General features: G+C 43.7%; 1 protein-coding gene across 1 annotated transcript in view; it reads right to left on the minus strand.

Moving 5' to 3' along the window:
• Positions 1–2,432: 2,432 nt before the first annotated feature.
• Positions 2,433–27,761, minus strand: part of eaf2 (ELL associated factor 2) — a 59,367-nt gene continuing 34,038 nt past the window's right edge. The window contains exons 3-6 of the mRNA XM_060827805.1: positions 13,492–13,628; positions 10,122–10,279; positions 4,931–5,191; positions 2,433–3,113 (exon numbers count right to left, since the gene is read on the minus strand). Coding sequence (XP_060683788.1) covers positions 3,067–3,113; positions 4,931–5,191; positions 10,122–10,279; positions 13,492–13,628 — 603 coding nt within the window. The 3' untranslated portion in view covers positions 2,433–3,066. The remainder of the gene's footprint in view (positions 3,114–4,930; positions 5,192–10,121; positions 10,280–13,491; positions 13,629–27,761) is intronic.

Raw genomic sequence — 27,761 nt, forward strand, 5'->3', positions numbered from 1 at the left:
CTGATGCCAGATCCAATCTTCCAACTCGGCACTGCCCTCTTGAACTGTCCTACCTGTCCATGTTCACTTCCACCTATCCACTTCACCCTCTGCTCTGACCTATCACATTCACCCCCACCTATTGCATTCCCAGCTACCTCCCCCCCATTTATCTCTCAGCCCCCTTGGGACTACCCCCCCCCCCCAAATTCCTGTTGAAGGGCTTATGTCCAAACATCGATTCTCCTGTTCCTTGATTGCTGCCTGACTTGCTGTGCTTTTCCAGCACCACACTCTTCCACTCTGATCTGCAGTCCTCACTTTCTCCTCCATGGTCTCCCAGATGGTATTCTAACTTGTAATTAATATTAAATACTTATAGAACACACTGAAGCTATGGGCACAACTACCATGTCTTCTTTAAGAACATTAATTAGGAGTTTGTCGTCTGCGATTATTATCTCAAACTGTCATCCATAAAGGTATTGATGGAACTTCCTAATTCCCACCAAACCCCCCTTCTCTATCTGGGCACCCTTATGCTTTGTATTAGCCAAACTCCTGGATGCATTTGCTTTGGGTGTTCCTCTCCATTGTGCCACCTATGAGCTAATACCATCCTGATCTTGTACGGTATATGTCACATCAATATTTAGATTGCACTTTGGCTCATAGTGCCAACACCTTGGAGGATGATAGGGGTTTCTTTAAAAGCTAGGGCTTGTCCAAGTCACCATTTCCAACACTGGCACCTTTTTTTTCAGGACTTGATGCAAAGTGCCAGGGTGGAGGCCAGGTTATGTACAAACTTTCCACCATAAAACTTACCAGCCGAAACAGACATGCAAGCAGAGGCCTTTGATCGCCCTCAATTTATCCTCCAATGGGTGTAACCCAGTCTTATCAACTCTACCCAAAGAGATCACTTGGGGGTCCTGGAACCCATTTTTCCCTCCTTCAGCATGCAACTACTTTGGAAAATTGCCTTAGAATGATTTTGGGAGAGGTGATGGCCTAGTGGTATTATTGCTAGGCTATTAATGTAGAAACACAACCAGTGTTCAGGGGACCCAGGTTTAAAGCCTGCCATGGCAAATGGTGGTATTTGTATCCAATTGTTTTTTAAAACCTGGCATTAAGAATCTAATGACGACAATGAAATCATTAGTGAACCAGATGTATTTTTCTGAGAATCGATTAATGCCTTTCAGGGAAGGAAATCTGCCATCCTCATCTAGTCTGGTCTACACGTGACTCCAGACCCAGACAATCAATCAATCAATTGTCCTTTGAAATGGCCTAACAAGCCATTCAGTTGTACCAATCGCTATGAAGTCTCAAACAAAAAACAAACAGGAAGTTAGAGGACCTCCTCGTGGATCTGCTCCTGGGTCTGGCCCAAAAACAGGTCCAGGCAGTGGGCTATGGAGGGGGCCGACTGCCTGCCCCTCTTCTGCGGTTATGTTAGAGCCCAGGTGTCTCTGGAAAAGGAGCACGCGGTGTCCACCAACATCCTGGAATTGTTCAGTGAGAGGTGGGTGCCGCAGGGAGTGGAGTACATTATTTCCACCTCCAACTATTTTGATTTAATCCCTGCCCTCCCCTCCCCTCCACTTTTTGGCTCATGCAGCATTGCTCTTCGATGTGAAGGGCTCTGCTTGTCACTGGCCACTTGGGTGTTTCCTTCCTTCCTTCCTGGTGGTGAAAATTTGAATAAAGATTTGTACACCTGCTGTCTTTCACTATCTCTCACCTACATACACACAACATAGGCGCTGGGGTAAATATAAACTTTGCCCCACAATACTGCCTAATTGTGGTAAACGAAAGAAAAACATAAAACGAAACAGGATGGATCATTCGGGATCAACTTAGGCACCAAAAGAGACAACGGCAGAAACAGCCCTGTCAACCCTACAAAGTCCTCTTTACTCATACCTGGGACTAATGCCGAAACTCCTCACAGACTAGCAAAAGCTGGACCTAGTCATACTCGTGGAATCCTACCTCAATGTCCCAGACACCACCATCACCATCCCTGGATAATGTCCTGTCACACCACTCCTATCTTTTAAAAAAATGTTTCTATTCCTTTACAACCACAAACATTTATCTGTATCTAATAAGAGTGAGGCAGTGTCTAGTCATTTAACTGCCAACCTGAATGGCCAGAAGCTTGTTTGATTTCACATAATTGCATTATTTGAAATGTCACTGTCAAAGACCTGAAATTCATCCTACCCTCCTCCTACATTTCCTCCAGAGTCGTATATTAAATGACACAAACATTTCAAAGCAGTGAGGAAGTACATTTTCCAAGACAAGAATTCAATCTCCTTAAAATTGAAAGTGTAAGTTCATAGAACGCTGGACTGAAAGTAATGCTCACTTTATTAAAAAGTTTACAAAATACATTTTTAATAGAAATCTCTCACAGCAAGTCACACTGCTAATAACGGAAAAAAAAAGAACTTTACTGTCAACATCACTTGGATCAAGGAGGTACCAAAAGCAAATCTGTAATCAAATTTCCATGGTTATCTCCATTCTAAATAGACTGATCACAGTGAAAACAGCTCAAGTTTTGTTCCTAAAAAAAGTGCTTTCCATTCAAGGAAAATATCAACATTTATACACACCCATATCCAGAATTCTGTGAAATTGCAAAACAAAGTTTTTGAAAACCTTAAGTCCTGCATACAGCATAATGTAATTGCTGTAACAACTTCCTTTTTCAGATAAATCAGATATTGAAACTCTGCACTAAGAGCTCTCAGAGTTGATTCAGTCAAGACATCAAGTATTGCATAATCCATCATTAAATTCAAAAGGACAACAGCTGCGTATATTCCCAATTTACAACTCATTCGTTCACGGTCAGTTATACTGATTACCTTCAAGATTTTGCAGCTGTTTCTTATTACAAAAAGTTTATTAAGTATTTTCAAAAACAAGTCCATTTGAAAACAACACCGCTACAAAATAGCCATTTTCTTCCAGTTCCTTTGTTTGGCATTGGTGTCCATTACAAAAAAAATTTGCACTATAGTCAGCCACTGTCTCTGCAGTCACACAATGAAGGATTCTTTATTCATCGCTGTCACTTCCAGAGTCACTTAGCTGCAGATCATTGCCTGAAAATTTAATAAGAAAAAGTCCTTTATTCAAGCCAGTTCAAGAAATTGCTATATTTAAAACCTTTAGAAAAATCTAAGAATTTTATTAGATACTATGGCAAAATCTCACTCTTTCTCTCTCTCCCACACACCCACCACCACACACCCACCACCACACACCCACCCAACCACACACCACCCTTGTAGCAGCTACCTGTGCTGACAAAGAGCAACAAAGGTGGTAATGTCTGCTAACCATGTCCCAAACCCAGTGAGTGAACAACATTGTTACTAACCCTGATAAAGGGGTAGGTTTCTCTCCCAACATAGTCGTCAGCTCCTAACACGTGCCAAATGTGTAGTCAAAGATGCTGCCCTAGGATTGGGCTCATCAACCACACATGGAGCCACCAAATTCATGTCCTGGGTGGACAATCGCACTCATTAGTGACTCATTGCTGAAAATGTCGAATTACCTTGTCATCTGCAAGCAGGACCACTGGAAACTTAGTTCTGGATCTAATCAACTTACATTCACCAATGATTAGATTTGGAAATGGGTACCAAAATAAAGGCCTGGGTCAATGTCTATCAGAGATGGCAAGGGGCGTAGGGGGAGCGAGAGTTTTGTGGATGTTAATCTACAGTATATAACTGCTCTCATCACCTTAACACCAAGAGTAAAATGAAATAGAAGCAAAACTGGATAGGTAGCCCTGGGAAGTTTGCCTTTTGTAAGGGGTTAATTAGAAAAGAATGAGATCATGATGGATTTAAATGGATGGGGCAGAGTCAATTAAGAGTAGATCACACATGACTTGTGGAGATGACAGTTTTGAAGATTTTAATTGCTTTTTGTTTCACGTTCTCTCATTACCATCATCTGGAACATAAATCACCCATAGGCACTTATGGTGCAATGTAGTGTCCTATTTCTGATCTAGAATGCCTTGGTTCAAGTCCCATCTGCTCTGGGGCTATACTCGATGGATGAGAGGGGAATATGACTGAAACTTACAGAATACTCAACAGCCTAGACAGACTGAACGTTGGGAAGATGTTTCCATTGGCAGGAGAGACGAGGAACAAAGTGCACAACCTTAGAGTAAAAGGGAAGGCCTTTTTATAACAGAGAGCAGGAGAAAATTCTTTAGCCAGAGGGTGTGAATCTGTGGAAATCATTGCCACACAAGGCCGTGGTGACCAGGTAGGTTTATGTAGGAGTATGTTTAAAACAGAAATAGATAAGTTCTTAATTGCCAAGGGGATCAAAGGTTATAGGGAGAAAGTGGGAAAATGGGGTTGAAAAATCTATCAATCACGACTGAGAGGCAGAGCAGACTTGATGGACCGAATGGCCTTACTTCTGCTCTTCTGGCTTATAGGCATTATAACAAATGTCAATAAATCACCAATAATAGTATACTCAATTACAAAACAAAGTATCCTTCAATATTGGAGAAAGTAACGTCTGTAGTTGCTGGAGATCAGAGTCAAGAGTGTGTTGCTGAAAAAGCACAGCAAGTCAGGCAGCATCCGAGGAGCAGGAAAAAAATTGACATTTCGGGCTGGAGCCCTTCATCAGGCCTGAAACATCGAATCTCCTGCTACTCGGATGCTGCCTGACCTGCTGTGCTTTTCCAGCAACACACTCTCTATCCTCCAATACTGTATTGTCCTGATATATTTGCCTCATTGGACTTTAGAAAAATGAGAGGCAACCTTATTGAAACGTAAAAGGTTCAAGTGGACTGGACTGGTAGATGTGGAAAGGTTTTTCTTCCCTTAGAATTTCATTACATTAACTTAAACCACTTAAAAAAAAAACTACTTACGCAATGTATTCAGAGATTCCGCAGGTCTACTGCTGATGACATCTGCTGTTGACGTGTGATGCTGAGGTAGTGAAGGTGGTATTAACGGCATTGAAACTGGATGAGAGGAAGGTACTGAAGGGAGTGCAACAGGCTTCTGTGTCTCATCCTCAGAATCACTGGAGCTATCACTACTTGAGGAAGAGGATGAAGAGCCCTTAGATTCAGACAAACTGTCAGAGCTACTCATCTGGTCCATAGTGCCAACCTCTGCCATCAGCTCTATAACAAAGCACAGAATATTGTTACTTGAATGCAGAATCAACTGTGACACAAATGTATTTCTAGATAAGCTGCTCACTACCTTCTCCAGGGCAACCAGGGACATGCAATAAATGCTGGCCCACCACATCCCATGAATGAATAAAGTTTAGCTGTCATGCCTCCATGATAGATGAACATTCATCTGTGACGCTATCCTTGGGTGAGCAGCTGGCACTGACTCAGTGTCCGAGTGTAAGCAACAATGGACATGCAAGCAAAATGCAACAGAGCTGGATGTGTCCATTAAAACACACAAACTAACAAGTAGGGCTCTGGGGAGGTGACAGCTTAGAGGTAACTGGAGTCACATATTGACCAGATCAGGTAAAGATGGCAGATTTCCTTCCCTAAAAGACATTAGTGAAGCAGATGTTTTTTTCTGCCAATCGACAATGATTTTGTGATCATCATTAGACTCTTAAATTCCAGATTTCTACTGAACTCAAATTCAAACATCTGCTGTGATAGGATTTGAACCCAGGTTTCCAGAACTTTACCCATGTCTCCGAATAACACCACTAGGACATCACTCCCTTCATTAAATATATTCAAGGCTGAGATGGACAGTGTTTTAATCAGAAAAGGAATCAAGGATTGTGGAGAGAAAGCAGGAAAGTCCTGTTGAGGATGATCAGATCAGTCATGCAGAATGTAATCAAGTAATCCAATTTTTGAAAATCAAAAAAAGTAGTCCTTGAGAAAATCTCCACAGGATCCATTGAAATTGTGGGTATCTACAGCAGTTCAAGGTGGCAGTTCACCACTACCTTCTCCAGGGCAACAAGGGATGGGCAATAAATGCTGCCCAGCCAGTGATTCCCACATCCCAAGAGTAAGTACATAAATTGAAAGCATTATATGTATTGACCACCACGTGTAGTTTGCTTTCAGGGCATCCACTATCTCAACCGGAATATCTGGGTGCTTCACTTAACTGATACCCACAATGTGGAGGTTAGCTTGAGAACAGCAACGCCTGTTGCTAATGGTGTTTAGAACAGGTGATCTTACAGAAACTGAGGCGATTTGGAAGTGTGGAAGCTGAGAAGATGGCTTCAGTTTAAAAAAGATTTCCCATTTAAAAGGAGGAGAATGTTTCCTTTTAGAAGGTCCTGAGACTTTGGAACTCCTCCATAGAATAGTAGAGGCAGAGCTACAACTTCCTGAACAATAAGGGAGTCAATGGTTATCAGAGACAAGTTCAGACCATAGTAAGTGAGCAAATGGTCCTATAAAATGACAGAGCCTACTCTCATTCTTATTTCATATGTTTAAAGGATGAGCATACTACTCAAACTCAGAAGGTGATGAATTTTTGAACTTCTGTCCCAGAGGGTTCTGGAGTGTTAATCAGTGATTACATTCAAAACAAAGTAATAGATTTCTAGAAGTCAACAGTACCTATATTCTTTTCCTTGCAGTCTCCTCCTCCCGCAGCCCCATGGGCACCCATAAGGATTCCCATGGTTACACAACAGCCCTGACTAACATTGCTGACAAGTCAGTTTCAATATAATTTAAAAAGGACTGTCACATCCTACAAAACTGTTCAGTTTTTTGGTGCACCATATTGATGAGGTCATCTTGGGGGAAATGCTCCATCACCAGCTTATGCCACCCCATAAGGCCTGGTGGTTTTTCTGATGTTCAAATTAGTAAAATGTTCTTCCTTGTGCAATGGGCAAGGATATTACACAGTCTCTTCCCATGTTCTCTAGAGAGGGCAAGTTTGCCAGCCCCAAAAGAAGAATTACTGCTTCCATGTTAATTTCAGTCCCCAGAATGCTCATTAACTCCAAGCTTTTCAATAAAAATATTTATAAGAAAAGAAATCAACGGCTATAATGGTTAATGTGGAAAAATGGCAGAGTTAAAAACGATCACCTATGATCTTAATCCCACTGAACTCATCTCTACCTACCTCGACTATCCCCCCTAGTCCAGGAACCCCCCACTTCCTTTCGTGACATCACCCATGCCCTCCACCTCCTCCAAGATTTTCATTTCCACGGCCCCAAACGCCTCATCTTCACCATGGATATCCAATCCCTCAAAACCTCCATCTGCCAAGCCCTCCATTTCTTCCTCTCCCAACATCACCAACAGTACCCTTCCACCGACACACATTCGTTTGGCTGAACAGGTCCTCACCCTTAATTTCTCCTTCGAATCCTCCCACTTCCTCCAGACCAAAGGGGTAGCCATGGGCACACGTATGGGCCCCAGCTATGCCTTTCTCTTTGTTGGCTATGTAGAACAGTCCATCTTCTGTAGATACACCAGCACCACTCCCACCTCTTCCTCCGCTACATTGATGACTGTATTGGCACCACCTCATGCTCCCACGAGGAGGTTGAGCAATTCATCAACTTCACCAACACATTCCACCCTGACCTTAAATTCACCTGGACCATCTCTGACACCTCCCTCCCCTTCCTGGACCTCTCCATCTCCATTAATGACGACCGACTTGACACCGACATTTTTTACAAACCCACCGACTCCCACAGCTACCTGGATTACATCTCTTCCCACCTGACTTCCTGCAAAATTGCCATCCCGTATTCCGCCTCTGCCATATTTGCTCACAGGAGGACCAGTTCCACCACAGAACACACCAGATGGCCTCCTTCCTTACAGACAGCAATTTACCTTCCCACATGGTTAAAGATGCCCCCCAACGCATCTCGTCCACATCCCGCACCTCCGTCCTCAGACCCCACCCCTCCAACCGTAACAAGGACAGAATCCTCCGTAGAGCTCACCTTCCACCCTACCAACCTTTGCATAAACCAAATCATCCGCCGACATTTCCGCCACCTCCAAACGGACCCCACCACCAGGGATATATTTCCCTCCCCACCCCTTTCTGCTTTCCGCAAAGACCATTCCCTCCGTGACTACATGGTCAGGTCCATGCCCCCAACAACCCACTCTCCCATCCTGGCACCTTCCCCTGCTGCTGCAGGAATTGCAAAACCTGCGCCCAGACCTCCTCCCTCACCTCCATCCAAGGCCCCAAAGGAGCCTTCCACATCCAAAGTTTTACCTGCACATCCACCAATATCATTTATTGTATCCGTTGCTCCCAATGCGGTCTCCTCTACATTGGGGAGACTGGACGCCTCCTAGCAGAGCGCTTTAGGGAACATCTCTGGGACACCCACACCAATCAACCACACCGCTCTGTGGCCCAACATTTCAACTCTCCCGCCCAGTCAGCCAAGGACATGGAGGTCCTGGACCTCCTTCAACGCCGCTCCCTCACCACCCGACGCCTGGAGGAAGAACACCTCATCTTCTGCCTCGGAACACTTCAACCCCAGGGTATCAATGTGGACTTCAACAGTTTTCTCATTTCCCCTCCCACCTCACCAGTTCCAAACTTCCAGCTCAGCACTGTCCCCATGACTTGTCCTACCTGCCCATCTTCCTTTCCACCTATCCACTCCACCCTCTCCTCCCTGACCTATCACCTTCATCCTCACCCCCACTCACCTATTGTACTCTATGCTACTTTCTCTCCACCCCCACCCACCTCTCATTTATCTCTCCACCCTTCTGGCTCTCTGCCTCTATTCCTGATGAAGGGCTTTTGCCCAAAACGTTGATTTTCCTGCTCCTCGGATGCTGCCTGAACTGCTGTGCTTTTCCAGCACCACTCTAATCTAGACTCTGGTTTCCAGCATCTGCAGTCATTGTTTTTGCCTACCTTAATGAAAATAGCCTACTGCTCCCGTGCTTAAGGCTGCAACACCTTCTTGGAAAATAAAACAAATATTCAGCACTGTTTACACATAGCTGTAAAACTATAATTTCACAATTCAAATGATGATATTCCCCAGAAAGCTTGCAATGACAGTCAGTCGTCTTTCTTTCCCAGCAGACAACTTTCAACCAATTAGAAAATTGATTCAAACCTCAGCTGCAACATGAAGTACATTAAAAACATCTAACTCCCACCTAGAGTCTGCTAATTAACAGTTAATTAAATACACGGCATGATTTCTATTTGATCCAAAACGATCAAACCTCATCGTGCACAGCAAGCAATGTCAATCGAGCAAAAAGATATGACAGTTTCTCTTGATACAAAAAAGGAACACCAAAAATGAGAACAAATCTCGTTTCTATAGCACCTTTCACAATCGCAGTGTCCAAAAGCATTTTACCACCAATTCAATATCTGATAAAAACAGAACAGAATCGTAATGTAACCAATGCAGCAGGTAACATGCACAAACTCTTCTTCAAAAGCGAGTCTGCATTCAACCTTCCCTCATCTAGCATCAATTTTCTTTATTATCATCTCATTAGACGTCCTGAGATTCAGCGTCAGATAGACTACTGCAGTATGCCCCTGAACCAATTTGGCTGGACTCTCCCTCTGAGACTTGTGGTCTCTCTCAATGCCATACCACTGCCAGAGATTTGCACCTGGGAATTGCCACAGCCCTGACCCACTCCATTCCAGTTCCACAGAGGACTCTCCACTGGGTAAAAACAATGACTGCAGATGCTGGAAACCAGATTCTGGATTAGTGGTGCTGGAAGAGCACAGCAGTCCAGGCAGCATCCTCTCCACTCACAAGCCACAATAGCAGCACAGAGTGCGCAAGCAAGAGAGAGAGAAGCTATGGCTGAGGAGGACAACGACAAAAGGCCCAGGCTCCACAGCCAGTTAAGAGGAGCACTCAAACCAAGCAGGACTCTCTGAAGGGGCTGAAGCCAGCAAGAAAAGCAACTGCAGACCTTTAAAAGACAATGAAAATCTGCTGCAGTTCGAGACTTTAACTGAAATTGAAATGGATAGCTCTTTCGAGGAGAGGCCAAAAGACACAAGCACAGCAGACAGAGAGAGAGAGGGGACACAAATTACTACACATACCTCGTTCAATATCATCCATTTGTGAAGTTGGTGACATTTTTTCCTTTGGTGGAGAATTCTTCGCTGCAAAGGAGGCCTTGGCATTGAGGCGCATTTGTTGCCCCAGACGGTTGGTCTGTTGATCAAGGCGTGATTGGACTTTGCTACTTCCTTCCGCCCTGAATAGAATCAGAGTTTTTACAGCACAAAGAATTCACCAGGCCTAAGAAATAGGCAGCCTTACCCAATGTTGGTCTCCTTATGAGACACACAGTCTGGATCTACTTACTACTGTTATCATATTAATCATACTTCTTTAACATTCCTAACCACAACCTGACTGTGACCGCTGTGCAAAATTCTCAAACAATGCCAAACTAGAGACAGATCTGCACAATAAGTGCAAGCCCCAGTGGAACAGTACAGAACAAGGAGGTGGCCATTTGATCCATCATGGCCTATTACCTGCCCTCGATGGCTTCATTTCCAATTGCCGCCGAGACATTAACTGCCTCAACCTGTCTACCTCCTCCCCTACTCCAACCTCTCCCCCTCACAACACACAGCCCTCCACTCCCTCTGCTCCAATCCCAACCTCACCATCAAACCAGCAGATAAAGGGGGTGCAGTGGTAGTCTGGCGCACTGACCTCTTACACCGCTGAAGCCAGACGCCAACTTGAAGACACCTTCTCCTACTGCCCCCGCGACCATGACCCCACCCCCATCACCAAACCATCATCTCCCAGACCATACAGAACCTCATCACCTCAGGAGAAGATCTCCCACCCACAGCTTCCAACCTCATAGTCCAGGAACCCCGCACTGCCCGGTTCTACCTCCTTCAAGATCCACAAGCCTGACCACCCTGGCCAACCCATTCTCCAGCATGCTCCTGCCCCACCGAACTCCTCTCTACCTACCTTGACACTGTCCTATCCCCCCTAGTCCAGGAACTCCCCACATACGTGCGAGACATGCTCTCCACCTCTTCCAAGACTTCAGTTTCCCCAGCCTCCAACGCCTCATCTTCACCACGGAGATCCAATCCTTCTACACCTCCATCTTCGTCTCTCAACGTCCCCAACAGTATCCTTCCACCGACACACTCATTCGTTTGGCTGAACTGATCCTCACCCTTAATTTCTCCTTCGAATCCTCCCACTTCCTCCAGACCAAAGGGGTGGCCATGGGCACACGTATGGGCCCCAGCTATGCCTGTCTCTTTGTCAGCTACATAGAACAGTCCATCTTCCGAAGTTACACCGGCACCACTCCCCACCTCTTCCTCTGCTACATTGATGCCACCTCGTGCTCCCGCGAGGAGGTTGAGCAATTCATCAACTTCACCAACACATTCCATCCAGACCTTAAATTCACCTGGACCATCTCTGACACCTCCCTCCCCTTCCTGGACCTCTCCATCTCCATTAATGATGACCGACTTGACACTGACATTTTTTACAAACCCACCAACTCCCACAGCTATCTGGATTACATCTCTTCCCACACTACCTCCTGTAAAAAATGCCATACTGCATTTCTAATTCCTCCGCCTCTGCCGTATCTGCTCACAGGAGGCCCAGTTCCACCACAGAACACACCAGATGGCCTCCTTCTTTAGAGACCGCAATTTCCCTTCTCACGTGGTTAAACATGCCCTCAAATGCATCTTCATAACATCCTGCCCCTCCGCGCTCAAACCCCACCTCTCCAACCATAACAAGGACAGAACGCCCCTTGTGCTCACCTTCCACCCTACCAACCTTCGCATAAACCAAATCATCCGCCGACCTTTCTGTCACCTCCAAACAGACCCCACCACCAGGGATATATTTCCCTCCCCACCCCTTTCTGCAAAGGCCGCTCCCTCCGTGACAACCTGGTCAGGTCCACACCCCCAACAACCCACCCTCCCGTCCTGGCAACCCCCCCACCCCGACACCACAGGAATTGCAAAACCTGCACCCACACCTCCATCCAAGACCCGAAAGGAGCCTTCCACATCTATCAAAGTTTTACCTGCACATCCACCAATATCATTTATTGTATCCGTTGCTCCCGATGCGGTCTCCTCGACATTGGGGAGACTGGAAGCCTCCTAGCAGAGTCTTCGGGACACCCGCACCAATCAACCCCACCACCCTGTAGCTCAACATTTCAACTTCCCCCTCCCACTCTATCGAGGACATGCAGGTCCTGGGCCTCCTCCACCGCCGCTCCCTCACCACCCAACACCTAGAGGAGGAACGCCTCATCTTCCACCTCAGAACACTTCAACACCATGGCATCAATGTGGGTATCACCAGTTTCCTCATTTCCCCTTCCCCCACCTCACCCTAGTTCCAACCTTCCAGCTGAGTACTGTCCCCATGACTTCTCCTACCTGCTTATCTTCCTTTCCACCTATCCACTCCACTCTCCTCTCTGACCTATCACCTCCATCCCCACCTCCCTCTCATTTATCTCTCCATTCTGCAGGCACCCTGCCTCTATTCCTGATGAAGGGCTTTTGCCCGAAATGTCAACTCTCCTGCTCCTTGGATGCTGCCTGACCTGCTGTGCTTTTCCAGCATCACTCTAATCTAAACATTTGATCCATCATGTCTGTACTGGCCCTTTAAGAGGGCTATACAATTCAGCCTCCTTTCTGATTCTTTCCTCACAGCCTCAATCTTGTTTCATTTCCAAATTGGGATCCAATTTCCTACTTGAAGTTACAATTGTATGTGTTCCAGCACCTCTTCAGTTAATTAAATCAAGATCATAAGAACCCTCTATTGTGTGCAAAAATATTTCTTCTCATCTCCCCAAATTCCCTTGTTAAATTTTAAACCAAGTGACATATTATCCTTCAGTTTGGACATAATGCACAACTTTAACAAACAATTTCCCTTTATTTGCTCTAATAAAAATGTTTCACTATTTTGAAAACTGCCATTAAATCTTTCTTCTATCTTCTCTGGGGGGGGGGGGGGGGGGGGGGGAAGAACCACCCCAGCAAGGGAAATTGTTCGCACTTGTATCATTTTAGACCATAAGACATAGGAGTGGAAGGCAGGCCATTTGGCCCATTGAGTCCAGTCCACCATTCAATCATGGCTGATGGACATTTCAATGCCACTTACCCACACTTTCCTTATAGCCTTTAAATTCTTGATCTTGTAAGGGATTGTCAATCTCAAATTTTAATACATTTATTTTAACACATTTTATAAAATTTTAATAAATCTCTGCACTCTACACCCTCAAAAGAACTAGGTTAAGAATACACCTTCCTAAATTTTGTGATCAATCTGGTCTACAGATTGACAGAAGTACCTGCCGGAGTGGGAAAGGGCACAGTGACCTTCTACTGTTGCAGAAACAAACTCAGCAGTGACACCACCCACCTGGTTTTCTTCACAGTGATGTTGCTGCTAAGTTTCTCCAGTCGATATTCTCCAGTGTCGTGATTCACAATGAGAACGCACTCCTTCAGGTAAGGTCTCTTTGAGCCTTTAAACACGGAGATGGGAGGCATTGAGCCCTGTTTGAACAAAGTCAAAGTCAGTCAGTCCTCTCAGTTTGAAAAGATCACTAAAATAAAAATCAGTTGCACTGGGACCAGCACTAAATGATGTCGCAATCAACATTCCTGCCAATTTGGGTCCATGAAAGCCAGCAACTTCCAGAACTGGACGACATTGCAGTGACCAGCACTGGCACAGTGATAGTCATGTGGGGACTCTCAAAGTGGCTGTGTGTAGGCAGCTTAGAGGGAACATTGGTTGCGATCTCACATCCAGTGAGAGAGGCAGGAGGACATTTAATTGTAGTTTATAATAAAGATTATAACGAAAAGTATGAAGCCTATATTGTTTTTCTTTTGCATTGTGGGCTGAAGTGGGAAATTTCGAGGTTGGGGGCATATTTTAAGACTAGAGACATATTTAAAAACAACGTGAGGCAACTTTATTTTTAAAAACAGAGTGGTTTGTGTGTGGAATGAAGTTCCAGAGGAATCTGGGTCCAGTTACAATGTTTAAAAGACATAAGTACATGAATAAGAAATGCTTGAAGGGATGCGGGCCAGGGCCAAGCCCAAGTAGGTGGAACTAGTTTAGTTTGAGATTATAGTCTGCATGGACTGGTTGGTCTGAAGGATCTGTTTCCATGCTATGGCTCTATGCTCTTAGAGGATTGCTTAAAAACCAAGGAATATGGAAAGGATTGCTGCACCCATTGTAAAGCAAGTTACCTGAAACTCATTACAAGTGGTATTTACACTGCATCTCACTTTTGTAATGACTCTGGGAATGGAGGACGAGATTTCCAATTTTTTATCCCACTGAGACGTAACAAAAGGAAAAATTTGCATGGCTTCAAGGATAAAGTAGGGAACGGAGACTCATGAGTAATGCAAATTACAATCGGGAATGTATTAACTGAAAAGGATGGTGAAGATTAAGTGAACAATCTCAAGGTTTCAAAAGGAAACTGGATATACCAGAAACAGGAAAAATTTGCAAGGCTGCAGGAAGAGAGTAAGGGACAAAAGCTGTTTCAATAGAATTACTAAACAGTCAGAGTCACACAGCCTGGAAGTTTATCCGTGTCAACCAGACATCTCATTTCTGACCTAGTCCCATTCGCCAGCATTTGGCCCATATCCCTCTAAACTCTTCCTACTCATATACCCATCCAGATGCCTTTTAAATGCTGTAAATTGTACCCCTTCACCACTTCCTCTGGCAATTTGTTCCATACATGCACCACCCTGTGGGGAAAAAAAAACATTGCCCCTCAGGTGGACAGTATCCTTTGGTGCTCCACAACTTGTGAAGTGAATGGAAAAAGAAACTGAGTGACTGGTTGACTCACCAAGTTAGAAAGATGAAGGTCGAGGCAAAAGACCACAGTTCAGTCTCAAACAAAAACAGAAATTGCTGGAAAATCTCAAAAGGTCTAGCAGAATCCATGGAGAGAAATCAGAGTTAACACTTGGGTCTGGTGACCCTTCTTCAGAACTCATGGTAGCTAGGAAAAGGTTGTTTTTAATGCAGAAGGTAAAGGGTTAACAGGAGATGGAGATTGCATCCAAAGACAGAGAAGAACAGCCAGATAAACAAACGAGTGGATAATGCTCAGCCTTGGAGAATGAATGGCTGCTAATAGGGACTAGTGGCAAACAATGGGGTGTGTGTAATAGCAGACCATGTGATAACAAGCATGGTGCATGGAGGTTAGGCTAAGGACATGGGAGAAGATGCCTCAAAATCTTAAATTGTTAAACTCAATATGAAATCCAGAAGGTGGTAGAGTTCTCAAGGAGAAAATGAGGTGCTGTTCTTGCAGCTTACACTGAGCTTTGCTGGAGCACTGCAGCAAGCCTGAGACAGAGATGTTGGTCAGAGAACAGGGTGGGACGCTGAAATGGCAGGCAAGTGGAAGCCCAGGGTCTTGTGTAGACAAAACATAGATGTTCTATGATGGGGTCACCCAGTCTACTCCTGGTAGAGATGACCAGTGAATGCAGTTGACTAGATTGAGTGAAGTGCAGGTAAAGCATTCCTATGCTTAAAAGGTGTGTTTGGGCCTTGGATACCGAAGGAAGTAAATGGGCAGGTATTACACTTTCTAGAATTGCAGGGGATGGTATTGTGGGAGGGTTTTGAGAGTGGACTTACGGTATCCCTGAGGAAAGGGGGAGGGGGAAGGGGAATATGGAATCCTGCTTCAGTTGGATGATATGGCAGCTAATGACCCTCCTGAATGTGGATACTGGTGGGATAGTGGAAAAGGACAAGGACCGTATCGCTGTTTTGGGAGGAAAGAGGGGAAGAGAGGAAGTGAGGGCCGAAGTGCAGAAAATGGGTCGAACCAGGCTGAGGATCCTGCCAGGTGCTGGGCATCCCTGGTGGAGGAAGAAAGGGGATATTTTGGAGGCCCCTTTGTCAAAGTTGACATCATAATAACAGGTGTGAGGAATGGGAGAATGGACTAGAATCTTTACAGCAGGTAGGGTGTGAGGACGTATAATCAAGGTAACTGTGGGAGTCCGTTTGTAGTGGATACTGGTGGCCAGGCTATCCCCAGAAATGGAAACAGATGTTGAGGAAGGAAAGGGAGAAGTCAGAGATCGATCAGTTGAAAGAAAAAGCAGGGTGGAAATTGGAAGCAAAATTGATGAACTTTTCCAATTGCTGATGAGAGAGGGATATCATCACTCTACTGGAGGAAGAGTTGTGGGTGGGGGCGGAATAGGACTGGAACAAGGAATGTTCCATGTACCCCACAAACAGACAGGCATAATTGGGGCTCATGCAGGTTCCCATGGCCACCCCTTTGATAAGGAGGGAGTGAACATCAGAGGCTGAGGGGTGACCTTATAGAGGTTTATAAAATCATGAGGGGCATGATAGGGTAAATGGACAAAGTCTCTTCTCTGGGGTGGGTAAGTCTAGAACTAGACGGCATAGGTTTAGGGTGAGGGGGGAAAGATATAAAAGAGACCTAAGGGGTAACCTTTTTCACACAGAGGGTGGTACGTGTATGGAATGAGCTGCCCGAGGAAGTGGTGGAGGCTAGTACAATTGCAACATTTAAAAGCATCTGGGAGGGGGATCCAAGATGGCGGTGACCCAGCAAGACTGAGTCCACAGTGCTCTACCCAAAACTTGGGAAAAGTGGGCTATCCACCCCCACCACACTCACTAAACCATTTATAATAGTTGTTAACCTTAAATAGTTACCTATTAATACATTTAAATAGTCTAATACTAGCTGGAAAATGAGTAAAGGGAAGGGAACAGGCGGCTCTAAGAAAGCAGGGACCCCTCCCCCACCCTCTCCCTCTTCATCTGCAACAAAGGTGTCTTCAGCTACTTCAGGAGAGTTACCAATGAAGATGAGCTTTGAGGAGATGTTTGCCAGGTGGGACGCGAAGATTGATGCTTTTATCGATGAGTCTCGGCAGAGCAGAGAAGCACTATCAGCCGAGCTGCAGAAGCAGGGCAGAGACATTCAGGAATTGGAGTGCCGAGTCAGAGAGGTGGAGTCGAAGGCCGCAGCCTCAGAGACTGGGATAAAATCAACAGCCGACCACATCCGTTTTCTCGAGAATCGAGTCCAGAACCTAGAAAACCACATTGATGACCTCGAAAATCGATGTCGTAGAAAAAATATTCGGTTGTTGGGCCTGCCTGAGCAGGAAGAGGGAGGTCAGCTGACAGCATTCTTAGAGCATTGGCTGCCACAACTTTTAAATCTGCATAATGGATCAGGCCAGGTAAGGGTACAATGGGCCTACCGGGTCACAGTACGTGGGCCCGGCTCAACCCAGCGCCCACGCCCGGTCCTGTTCCAGCTGCAGAGCTATTGGGAGAGGCAGATGCTCCTGGAAGCCTCAAGAAATCTGGGAAAAGATCCCCAAGCTATGACCCACAAAGGATCCAGGATCATGCTGTTCCAGGACTTCTCCCCAGCTTTGGTCCGAAAGAGGAAGGCATTCGATGAGGCGAAGAAGCGTTTAAGGGACTTAAATATCCAGTACTCCTTACGATATCCAGCGACGCTACGCCTTAGCCACGAAGGATCCATATATAACTTCGGATCACCGGAGAAGGCTAAGGAATTCTTGGACTCTCTTAAATAAACTGTAAGAGATTGTGGACGCTGGTCTGCCTTTCCCATTATTTTGGTTTACATCCCTTCATCTTTTCTTATCTTTCCCCCTATGTGTGTATGTATATATATATGTTGGGGCGTTTGGTTAATGTTGATGGGGAGAGGTGGTTACCTTATTCTATTTTACTTCTGTTTTTAGGAGCGGGGTTGTTTTTCTTTCCCCTGTTATTTTGTGGTTTTATATTTAAGTATTACATGTTGAGATTGTAATCTTATAGTTATATATGGTATTAATATTCCCAAATATATTTAGATGTGGGGGTGGGGTGTTCACTGTTAACTCTAGCTTTATATTATATTTGAATTCTCCTCATTTTATTGAGGAACACCTGGGTCAAGGGTGGGGCACTGGTTGGAAGAGGGTAAGATGGACTGTGGGAGAGGAAGTGACGCTCCCTGGGAACAAGGGAGAAAATCTCCAATTCGGAATGTTTTATATTTTTTATACTTAGGAAGAGTTTTTTGTTATATTGTTTTGAGTGTATCAGAGAGTCTTTACTTTTGTAAATCTTGTATGCTCCATGCTCGGGATGTTCTAGATGGGGTTTCCCCTCCCGAGGGGTCTCGGATCTGTCCAGATGATTATGGCTGAACAGTCGGTTAAGTGGTGCACCTGGAATGTCAGGGGGAGTAATTCGCCAGTTAAAAGGAAGAAAATATTATCAAATCTTAAGAAGGAGAGAGTTGATATAGCTCTCCTACAGGAGACACACCTGTCGGATAAAGAACACTTAAAATTACGACAGGGCGGATTTGATCAGGCCTTTTTTTCCTCTTTTAATTCAAAAAGCAGGGGAGTCGTTATCCTTGTCCGGAAGAACTTCCCTTTGAAAATTCTAAATCAGATAAAAGACGAATCTGGACGATATATTTTGATTAAAGCCCTCATAAATGGAGAGGAATATGGGATCTTAAATGTATACTGCCCCCCGGCACACCCCTTTAAATTCATAACGGAAGCTTTTTCAAAACTGATGGCCTTTGGTGCCCGTCATACAATTATAGGGGGAGACTTTAATTGTATTATGGATCCGGAAATAGACAGGATTCCCAAGAGTGCCGCTGGAGTATCTCCCAGATCTAGACAACTGGCGGACCTGAATAAAGAATTAGGATTGGTAGATGTATGGAGATGTCTCCATCCACAGGGTAGAGATTTTTCTTTCTACTCTAATCCACATAAATGTCACACAAGAATTGATATGTTTTTTGCCCCATCGATTTTTCTAAACTCTATAGCAACCTGTAAAATAGGTACTATAGCAATCTCTGACCATGCCGCTGTATACATGGAAACTAAGGTAAAGAACAATGGGACATCTGCTCGGCATTGGCGTATGGACTCCTTCCTGATAAAAGATAGCAAATTTTTAAAGTACTTCTCCCAAGAACTTAAAACTTTTTTAGAAATTAATACTGGTACGGCTAGCAATCCGTCAATGATGTGGGAGACCATCAAAGCTTATGCACGAGGTTTGATCATCTCCTATTCAGCGACCCAGAGGAAAATGAAGGGAGAGCAACAGCGTCTGCTCGAAGCTCGCCTAAAAGCAGCCGAAACAGCATACGCTGATAGACCTTCTATCACAAAATTGCAGAGGATTACAGCTCTTAGGACAGCTTTAAACACCGCGCTTACTCAAACGGCTAAAAGGGAAATATTATTTGCGAAACAAAGATTATATGAATATGGCGACAAACCGGGTAGATACTTAGCATTTCTTGCAAAGAAAAAGAAAGCCCCTCAAACTATTCCGACCATCAAGGAAAGTACAGGTACCCTGACTCATGATCATAAAAAGATCAATGCAACCTTTAAAGAATTTTATTCTGAACTATATAGATCGCAGGATTGTGAAGATAGGATTAGGAGGATGCAGTCATTTTTAAAAAATTTGACCTTCCTGGGCCTGACTCCGGAACAGGTGTCGGCCCTAAATACCCCTTTAACAGTCCAAGAAATACTTGAGGCAATTAGGCAACTTCAGAGCGGAAAAGCACCGGGCCCGGATGGTTTTCAAGCTGAATTCTATAAAGAATTTACAGGAATATTGGTTGACCCACTTATGGATATGTATAATTTTGCGCATAGTCAGGTCTGTCTCCCACCCACGCTGAAAGAAGCAAATATTTTTCTTATCCTCAAAAAAGGAAAAGACCCAGAAGATTGTGCATCTTACAGACCAATATCCTTACTAAATGTAGACTTTAAAATTCTCTCAAAAATGTTAGCACTAAGACTAGAAAGGGTACTGCCATATATTATAAAGGAGGACCAGACGGGATTTATTAAGGGCCGCAGATCATCCAATAATATCAGAAGGGTCTTGAATATGATCCAAGCCTGTCATCAGGGAAAGATACCAGGAGTAGTAATTTCATTGGATGCGGAAAAGGCATTCGATAGGGTTGAATGGTCATATTTATTTTACACATTGGAAAGGTTTGGCGTTGGACAGGTGTTTACCAAATGGGTTTCAACATTGTATAATGACCCCAAAGCAGCTGTTATTACTAATGGGTTAAGATCGGATGGCTTCAGTGTGGGTAGGGGCTGCCGTCAAGGATGTCCTCTCTCACCATTGTTGTTTACACTGATAATCGAACCATTAGCAGAAGCCATCCGGACTGATCCTAATATAACGGCCCCGAGGATTGGTACAGGTAAACACAAAATTACCCTCTATGCAGATGACGTTCTCTTATTCCTCAGTAATCCTTTAATGTCAGTGCCTCGTCTAATTCAAGTTATTAATACATTTAGTGCATTCTCAGGCTATAAAATTAATTTTTCAAAATCGGAAGCCATGCCAATGGGTGGTCTGGCTATGATACCCCACTTAATGGACGGATCCCCTTTTCCCTTCCGTTGGTCCCTGGAGGGCTTCTTATATTTAGGTATTTTTATCACGCCAGTATTTGATCAGCTGTATAGGGCTAATTTTGTACAATTAATGGAAAGGATAAGGCAGGACCTCCAGCGATGGAGAGACCTTCCGATTTCCTGGCTAGGGAGAATAGCATTAATTAAAATGAATGTTCTGCCCCGTCTCTTATATCCTATGAGAATGCTCCCGCTGATGCTGCCAAGGCTAGCCCTACGTAAATTATATGGCTGGTTGGGCTCCTTTATTTGGAACCATAGACGGCCCCTTATTAAGCTGAAGAAGCTACAGCTTCCACAGGCAAGGGGAGGACTGGACTTCCCAGACTTTAGGAAATATCAATTAAGCTCCCTACTAAGTTACATAGCTGATTGGGTTTCATCTGATCCACAATCAATTTGGCTGGATATCGAAGCCTCCCAAGTAAAATACCCACTTATTAACCTTTTATTTTCAGATAAGAGGAAAATCATTACAGACCACTGTAAAAATCCCATAATATTAAACACAATTAAGGCCTGGAATATAATGTGGCAAAATGAGGGTAACTCACATAAAACATCCCCCCATGCACCAATAGTAGGCGCATGGGGATTCCAACCGGGGATTACAGATGCCACCTTTAAACTCTGGAGATCCAGGGGCATCTCATGCTTAGGGGACCTATTTAAAGATGGGATCCTGATGTCCTTTGAGCAGCTGTGTCTGAAATTCGGAATACCTAATGGGGATCTCTTTCGATACTTCCAAGTTCGAGATTATATACAGAGGAAGACTACATTAATAGATAGTCTTTATAAATCAGACAGAGAACGTAATGTCTTGCGGCTAGCGGGGGCATCCTCCGTTAGTACTATATACCATTTGCTACATGATGGAGTCTCAGGAGACATGGATGACCTGCTTAAAACATGGGAGCAGGACTTGGGGCTAGAAATCTCTGAGGATATGTGGAATGACATTTGGGAGAATGCTAGAAGAATTGCTATCTGTAACAGAACTCAGGCTATCCAACTAAAGATACTTCATAGGTCCCATATAGCTCCGGCTCGACTGGCAAAATTTAAGGCAGGAGCATCTCCGATGTGTCCTAAATGCAAAATAGAGGTGGGTACTCTTGTACATTGTCTGTGGACTTGTCAGAAAATCCGCAGATACTGGACTAAAGTGGCAAATACCCTGACAGAAATTTTAGGAACGGAAATTAGGGTGGACCCTGTATCTCTCCTTTTGGGCTTTTCGAACCTCTCATCTCTGGATATGCATGGGAAGAGACTATTTTCTATTCTCTCTTTCTGTGCAAGGAAAAATATTTTGGTGAACTGGGTGGCTGAGGGCCCCCCTGGACTTTCAAATTGGCACAGATTAATTATGGAATATATCCCCCTTGACTTCCTCACAAATATGGTGCACCGAAAGACTGAATTATTTTATAAAATATGGCAGCCCTTTTTGAATTATATAAATGCAGATATTTCGGCTATCCTAACAAGGGCTTTTATTTAGTGAAGATTTCAGACCGGGCTGCTCCGGGGCCCCTTGGGAGAGGAATCCTGCGCGAATATGGGTTTTATTATATTTGATGTTTACACATTCCGAGCATGTAAGAGACTTAGGTATACACTCTGGTTAGTTATAGGTTAGATTAGTAGAAAGTTGAGGTTTTTTTTTCTTTCTTTTTTCGTTTCTTTTTTTTTTCTTTTTTTGTTTTCTTTCTTTCTCTTTTCTTTGTTAAATTATGACTATTGTATATATGATTTAATTGTACATCAATGTTTGTATTTGAGAGTTTTGTTTATTTTTGTAAATTTGCAAAAATGTTAAATTTCAATAAAAATATCTACAAAAAAAAATAAAAGCATCTGGATGGGTATATGAATAGGAATGGAAATTGATCTTGCCGTAAATTTAAGAAAGAATTTATCAGACCAGTATTGTAAAGTGGGAGGTAAAAGATACGTTTAAGAGAAAGGAGTCGTAAATTGCCGTTGCTTTAATGTTCCCTGTGGGACTTACAGAATAAAATTTGTTAATTTTACTTAAAATAGTGACCTCTGGGATAGTTCTTTGCCTCTCAAAATTTAACAGATTACAGCGTGAAGTGAGCTTCTGTGTGTTAGGTTTAATTTAGCAGAGGGATTTACTCCTTATCATAACAGTTTGGGGGCTCTCATCTATGATTTGAACTGGTTTAGACAGATCCAGTCTGAAAATTGGACAGATTTGAATGGACTTGGGGTACAAGAAAGCCCAGTAGATTTAAGCACTGCTGGTTACTGTCCTAGATCCTTAAATAAAACATAGAGGAGACAATTTGTTTAATTTCAGTTACTTATGGTTGGTTAAATTAAAAGTGAGAGAAATGGCTCTTAAAATTACTAAAGAGTTTCTAGGGTTTGAAGATCATTCCCAAATTTGCCAAGAAAGTTCAGAAAGTCTAGGCTCTTTGCAAATTCTAAGAGGTTAGAATTGGGTTTAAACCAAGGACAAAAGTAAAGCTAAAATTCTAAAGGTAGGGACATGTAAAGTCACAGTGCTGGTTGTTAAAGAAAGGCCCTGTGGGAAAATCTGTGGCAGAAGAAGCTAAGCCAGTGGTATTAGTGAAAGTGGTAAAGGAAACCCCAAGAAAAGTTGGAGTTTCAGCCGAGTGCATAGCCTAGGCAGGAGCTGGGTATGGAGTTAGTGCCTGATCTCCATAAAGAATTTGCCTCTGTGGGTAGTTTACTCAAAAAGAACATGAGGAGAAGGGCAAGTAGTTATAACTGAGAGGAACAGATCTAACCAGTCTCAAATAGTAAGTGATGAGTGAATTTGCACTCTTTCTGATCTGTTCCCAGAGATTGTGTTAATTTGTGGGATAGGTGGACAGAAATTTAGCGTTCCCCTATGTAAGATCAGGTTGGAGTGTAAACTCAAGACTGGGAAAATAACAATGGGAATGATTGACAGAGTTTTAGTTCCAGGAATCCAGTTTGTTCTTGGGAATGATTTAGCAGAGTCCAAGGTGGGAGTGACACCCCTTGTGCAGAAGCCCAAGGAAGACCAAGAAACGGACGAGTTAAAAGAAAAATTTCCTGGTATTTTTCCAGACTGTGTGGTAAAAAGAGCCTACTATCATAAGTCACAGTACGAAGCAAAACTAAAGAGAAAAATGAAGATGTTGAGGTTCAGTTAGCGGACACTCTCATGTAATGGTGCAGGAAAAATCTGAACACACAGAAGGTCAGAAGTGTTTAATCCTGAAAGGCTAAAGAACTTGCAACAGAAAGGCAAGACAATAAAAGATATATTTGTGGATGCGTACTCCGAAAAGAGAGCAGAGAATATTCCTGAGGATTATTATAGAGTTAGAGTCAGAGATGTACAGCACAGAAGCAGCCCCTTCAGTCCAACTCATTCAGTCCGTCCAGAATTCCCAACTCAATCTAGTCTCATTTGCCAGCACTTGGTCCATATCCCTCTAAACCTTCCTATTCACTACCTATCCAGATACTCTTTAAAATGCTGCAATTGCACCAGTCTCAACCACTTCCTCTGGCAGCTCATTCCATACACACACCACCCTCTGTGCGAAAAGGTTGCCCCTTGGGTCCCTTTTAATTCTTTCCCCTCTCACCTAAGCCTATGCCCTCTAGCTCTCCCCCAACCCAGGGAAAAGATCTGGTTTATTTATCCTATCCATGCCCCTCATGATTTTATAAGTCTTTGTAAGGTCACCTCTCAGCTTCCAACGAACCAGGGAAAACAGCTCCAGCCTATTCAGCCTTTTCCTCTAGCCCAAATCCTCCAACCCTGACAACATCCTCGTAAAACTTTTCTGAATCCTTTCAAGTTTCACAACATCCTTCCTGTACAGTCGCAATATGACCTCATGTACTCAATACTCTGACCAATAAAGGAAAGCATCCCAAACACCACCTTCACTATCCTATCTACCTGTGTCTCCACTTTCAAGGAGCTATGAACCTGCACTCCAAAGTCTCTTTGTTCAGCAACACTCCCTAGGACTTTACCATTAAGTGCATAAGTCCTGCTAAGATTTGCTTTTCCAAAATGCAGCACCTCACATTTATCTGAATTAAACTTCATCTGCCACTCCTCGGCCCATTGGCCCATCTGATTAAGATTCCGTTGTACTCAGAGGTAACCTCCTTCACTGTCCACTACCCCTCCAATTTTGGTGTCATCTGCAAACTTACTGACTATACCTCTTAAACCCTCATCCAAATAATTTTCTATAAATTATGAAATGTAGTGGACCCAGCACCGATCCCTGTGGCACTCCACTGGTCACAAGCCTCCAGTGTGAAAAACAACCCTCCATCACCACCCTCTGTCTTCTAACTTTGAATCAGTTCTGTATCCAAATGGCTAGTTCTCCCTGTATTCCATGAGATCTAACCTTGCTAATCAGTCTCCCATGGGGAACCTTGTTGATCGCCTTACTGAAGTCCATGTAGATCCTGTCCACCACTCTGCCCTCATCAATCTTCTTTGTTACTTCTTCAAAAAACTCAATCAAGTGCATGAGACAGAACTTCCTATGCACAAAGCCATGTTGACTATCCCGAATCAATCCTTGCCTTTCCAAATACATGTACATCCTGTCCCTCAGGATTCCCTGCAACAACTTGTCCACCAGCAACATCACACTCACTTGTCTATAGTTCCCTGGCTTATCCTTACCACTTTTCTAAGTAGTAGTAGTACCACCATTATCTGAAAGATAGAATCCGAAGACAAAAATGAAAACCACGGCAGGTTAGTATTAGGAGGAGAAATGGGCCAAAGTGCACCAGATTGTGTTGCTGATAACATACAGAGAGGAAGTATTAGGGGTAGCACGTGAACAACCTGTCAGAGGTCAGCTAGGAATACGAAGAGCTGGAAATGTGTTGCTGGAAAAGCACAGCAGGTCAGGCAGCATCCAAGGAACAGGAGAATCGACGTTTCGGGCATAAGCCCTTCTTCGGGCTTATGCCCGAAACGTCGATTCTCCTGTTCCTTGGATGCTGCCTGACTGCTGTGCTTTTCCAGCAACACATTTTCAGCTCTGATCTCCAGCATCTGCAGTCCTCACTTTTTCCTAGGAATACGAAGACTCAGGCTAACAAAAAAAACATTTTTATTGGCCTGGAATGCATAAATTCAAATTCAGCCAGTTTAAATTACGTCCCAGATACCAAAATCCAATCAAGTTTTACTGTTTGGGATGACTTCAAAAGCAAGGAAATGATCTGTGTTTTGGAACATAAAAGCAGACATTTTGAACAATTAGGGGTAGAACAGCAACAAGAACCAATAAGTAGACTGCTAACCGAAGAATTCTCCAAAAGGTACCTGTCTATAACAAGTTTGGCAGCAGAACATCAAAGTCAACCTAGAGGAATCTACACAAAGCTTGACAACCGAATACTATAACCGGGTTTGAAATTGATTTTGCTGTAAATGCAAAATGGAATTTATCAGACCAGTATTGTAAAGTGGGAGAGAAAGGATATGTTTAAGAGAAAGAAGTTGCAAATAACTGTTGTTTTAATATTCGCTATTGGACTTAAAGAATAAAATTGTTAATTTTTAATTTCAATAGTGACCTCAGATAGTTTTTTGCCTCTTGAATTTTAACAGATTACGGCACAAGGTGGGCTTCTCTGTGTCGGTTTTAAATTAGCAGAGGTGTTTACCCAGTGTTGTAACATTATCCAAAGTACAAGATCTGCCAGACGGAGGAGGCCAGTGGTGGACGAGGATAGTTCAGGCCTTTGTTCCAGGGAGAAGCAGAGAGCCCTGATACCATCTTGATGGTGAATGGACGTGGAAAGAGATTGCACATTCATGGTAAACAAGAGGCAGCTGGAGGCTGCAAATTGAAAGTTCTGAAACGGATATAAATCATCAGAGGAATCGTGGATGCAGTTGTCTTCCACGCCCAAAGAAACCTCCATTTTCAACTCTACCACAAAGTCAAGGGTCAATCGAGATACAGATGAACATGAAAACTGAAAAAAAAGGTAAATGCATAGCTTCATGCTAAATTTCAATTTGGATTTTAAAAGCCTGTGGGTTGTCAGACAAAAGTAACAGCAAATACAATAAAGAAACAGTAGTTTGGTTGTTTTGATAATAGGTACCTTTAGAGCATTTTAAATGTTATCATGGGTGCGGGCTTGCTGCAAAGACCAGCATTTATTGCCCACCCCATATTTGCCCTCAACAAAGTGGTGATGAGACACTTCCTTGAACTTCTGCAGTCCATGTGGTGTAGGGATACTATAGGTACTGGGAGGGAGTTCCACAATTTTGACAAGTAACACTGAAGAAATGGTGACGTGGCTCCACATTCCAAGCCAAGGTGGTGAGTGGCTTACAAAGTAACTCTCAAGTTTCTGCTTCTTTTGTCTTTCATAGCGGTAGAGTCATACAGCACAGAAACAGACCCTTCAGTCCAACTAATCCATGCCACACAATCCCAAACTAAATCACTCCCACCTGTCTGCTCCTGATCCATATCCTTCCAAACTTTTCCTTTTCATGTACTGATCTAAGTGTCTTTTAAATGTGAAGTAGAGATGCTGGTGTTGGATTGAGGTGGACAAAGTCAGAAGTCACATGGTTTAGTTCTACAGGTTTAATTTGGAGTGCTGCTCCTTCTCCAGGTGAAGAGAAGGAAATGCACAGGCACAGAATTTATGAATTTATACTCCTGTACTCAGGAGCAACGAAGGCAAGTATGCTAAAGAGAACAACCTCTTTCTCAACATCAGCAAAAGTAAAGAACTGATCACCGACTTCAGAAAGAAAGGAGGAGAACATGCCCCCACCTACATCAATGGAGCTGAGGACAAGTTCCTTGGAGTGACGATAACCAATAACCTGCCCTGGACTTCCCACATAGATGTGATGGTCAAGAAGGCACAATCACGCCTCTTCTTCCTCAGACAACTCAGGAAACTTAGCACGTCCATAAGCAGCTCAACAACTGGTTGCACAATTCCCAATTTTAAAAGAAAACTTCAATTCTTTCTTTAAAACCTGTGCTAAATCCTCCAAACTGGAAGTGTGCACATTCATCAAGTTCAGTTGTTCTAAGTCATTCAGATTAGAATCAG

Source organism: Hemiscyllium ocellatum, chromosome 7 (genome assembly GCF_020745735.1).
Source record: "Hemiscyllium ocellatum isolate sHemOce1 chromosome 7, sHemOce1.pat.X.cur, whole genome shotgun sequence".
Classification (NCBI taxonomy): domain Eukaryota; kingdom Metazoa; phylum Chordata; class Chondrichthyes; order Orectolobiformes; family Hemiscylliidae; genus Hemiscyllium; species Hemiscyllium ocellatum.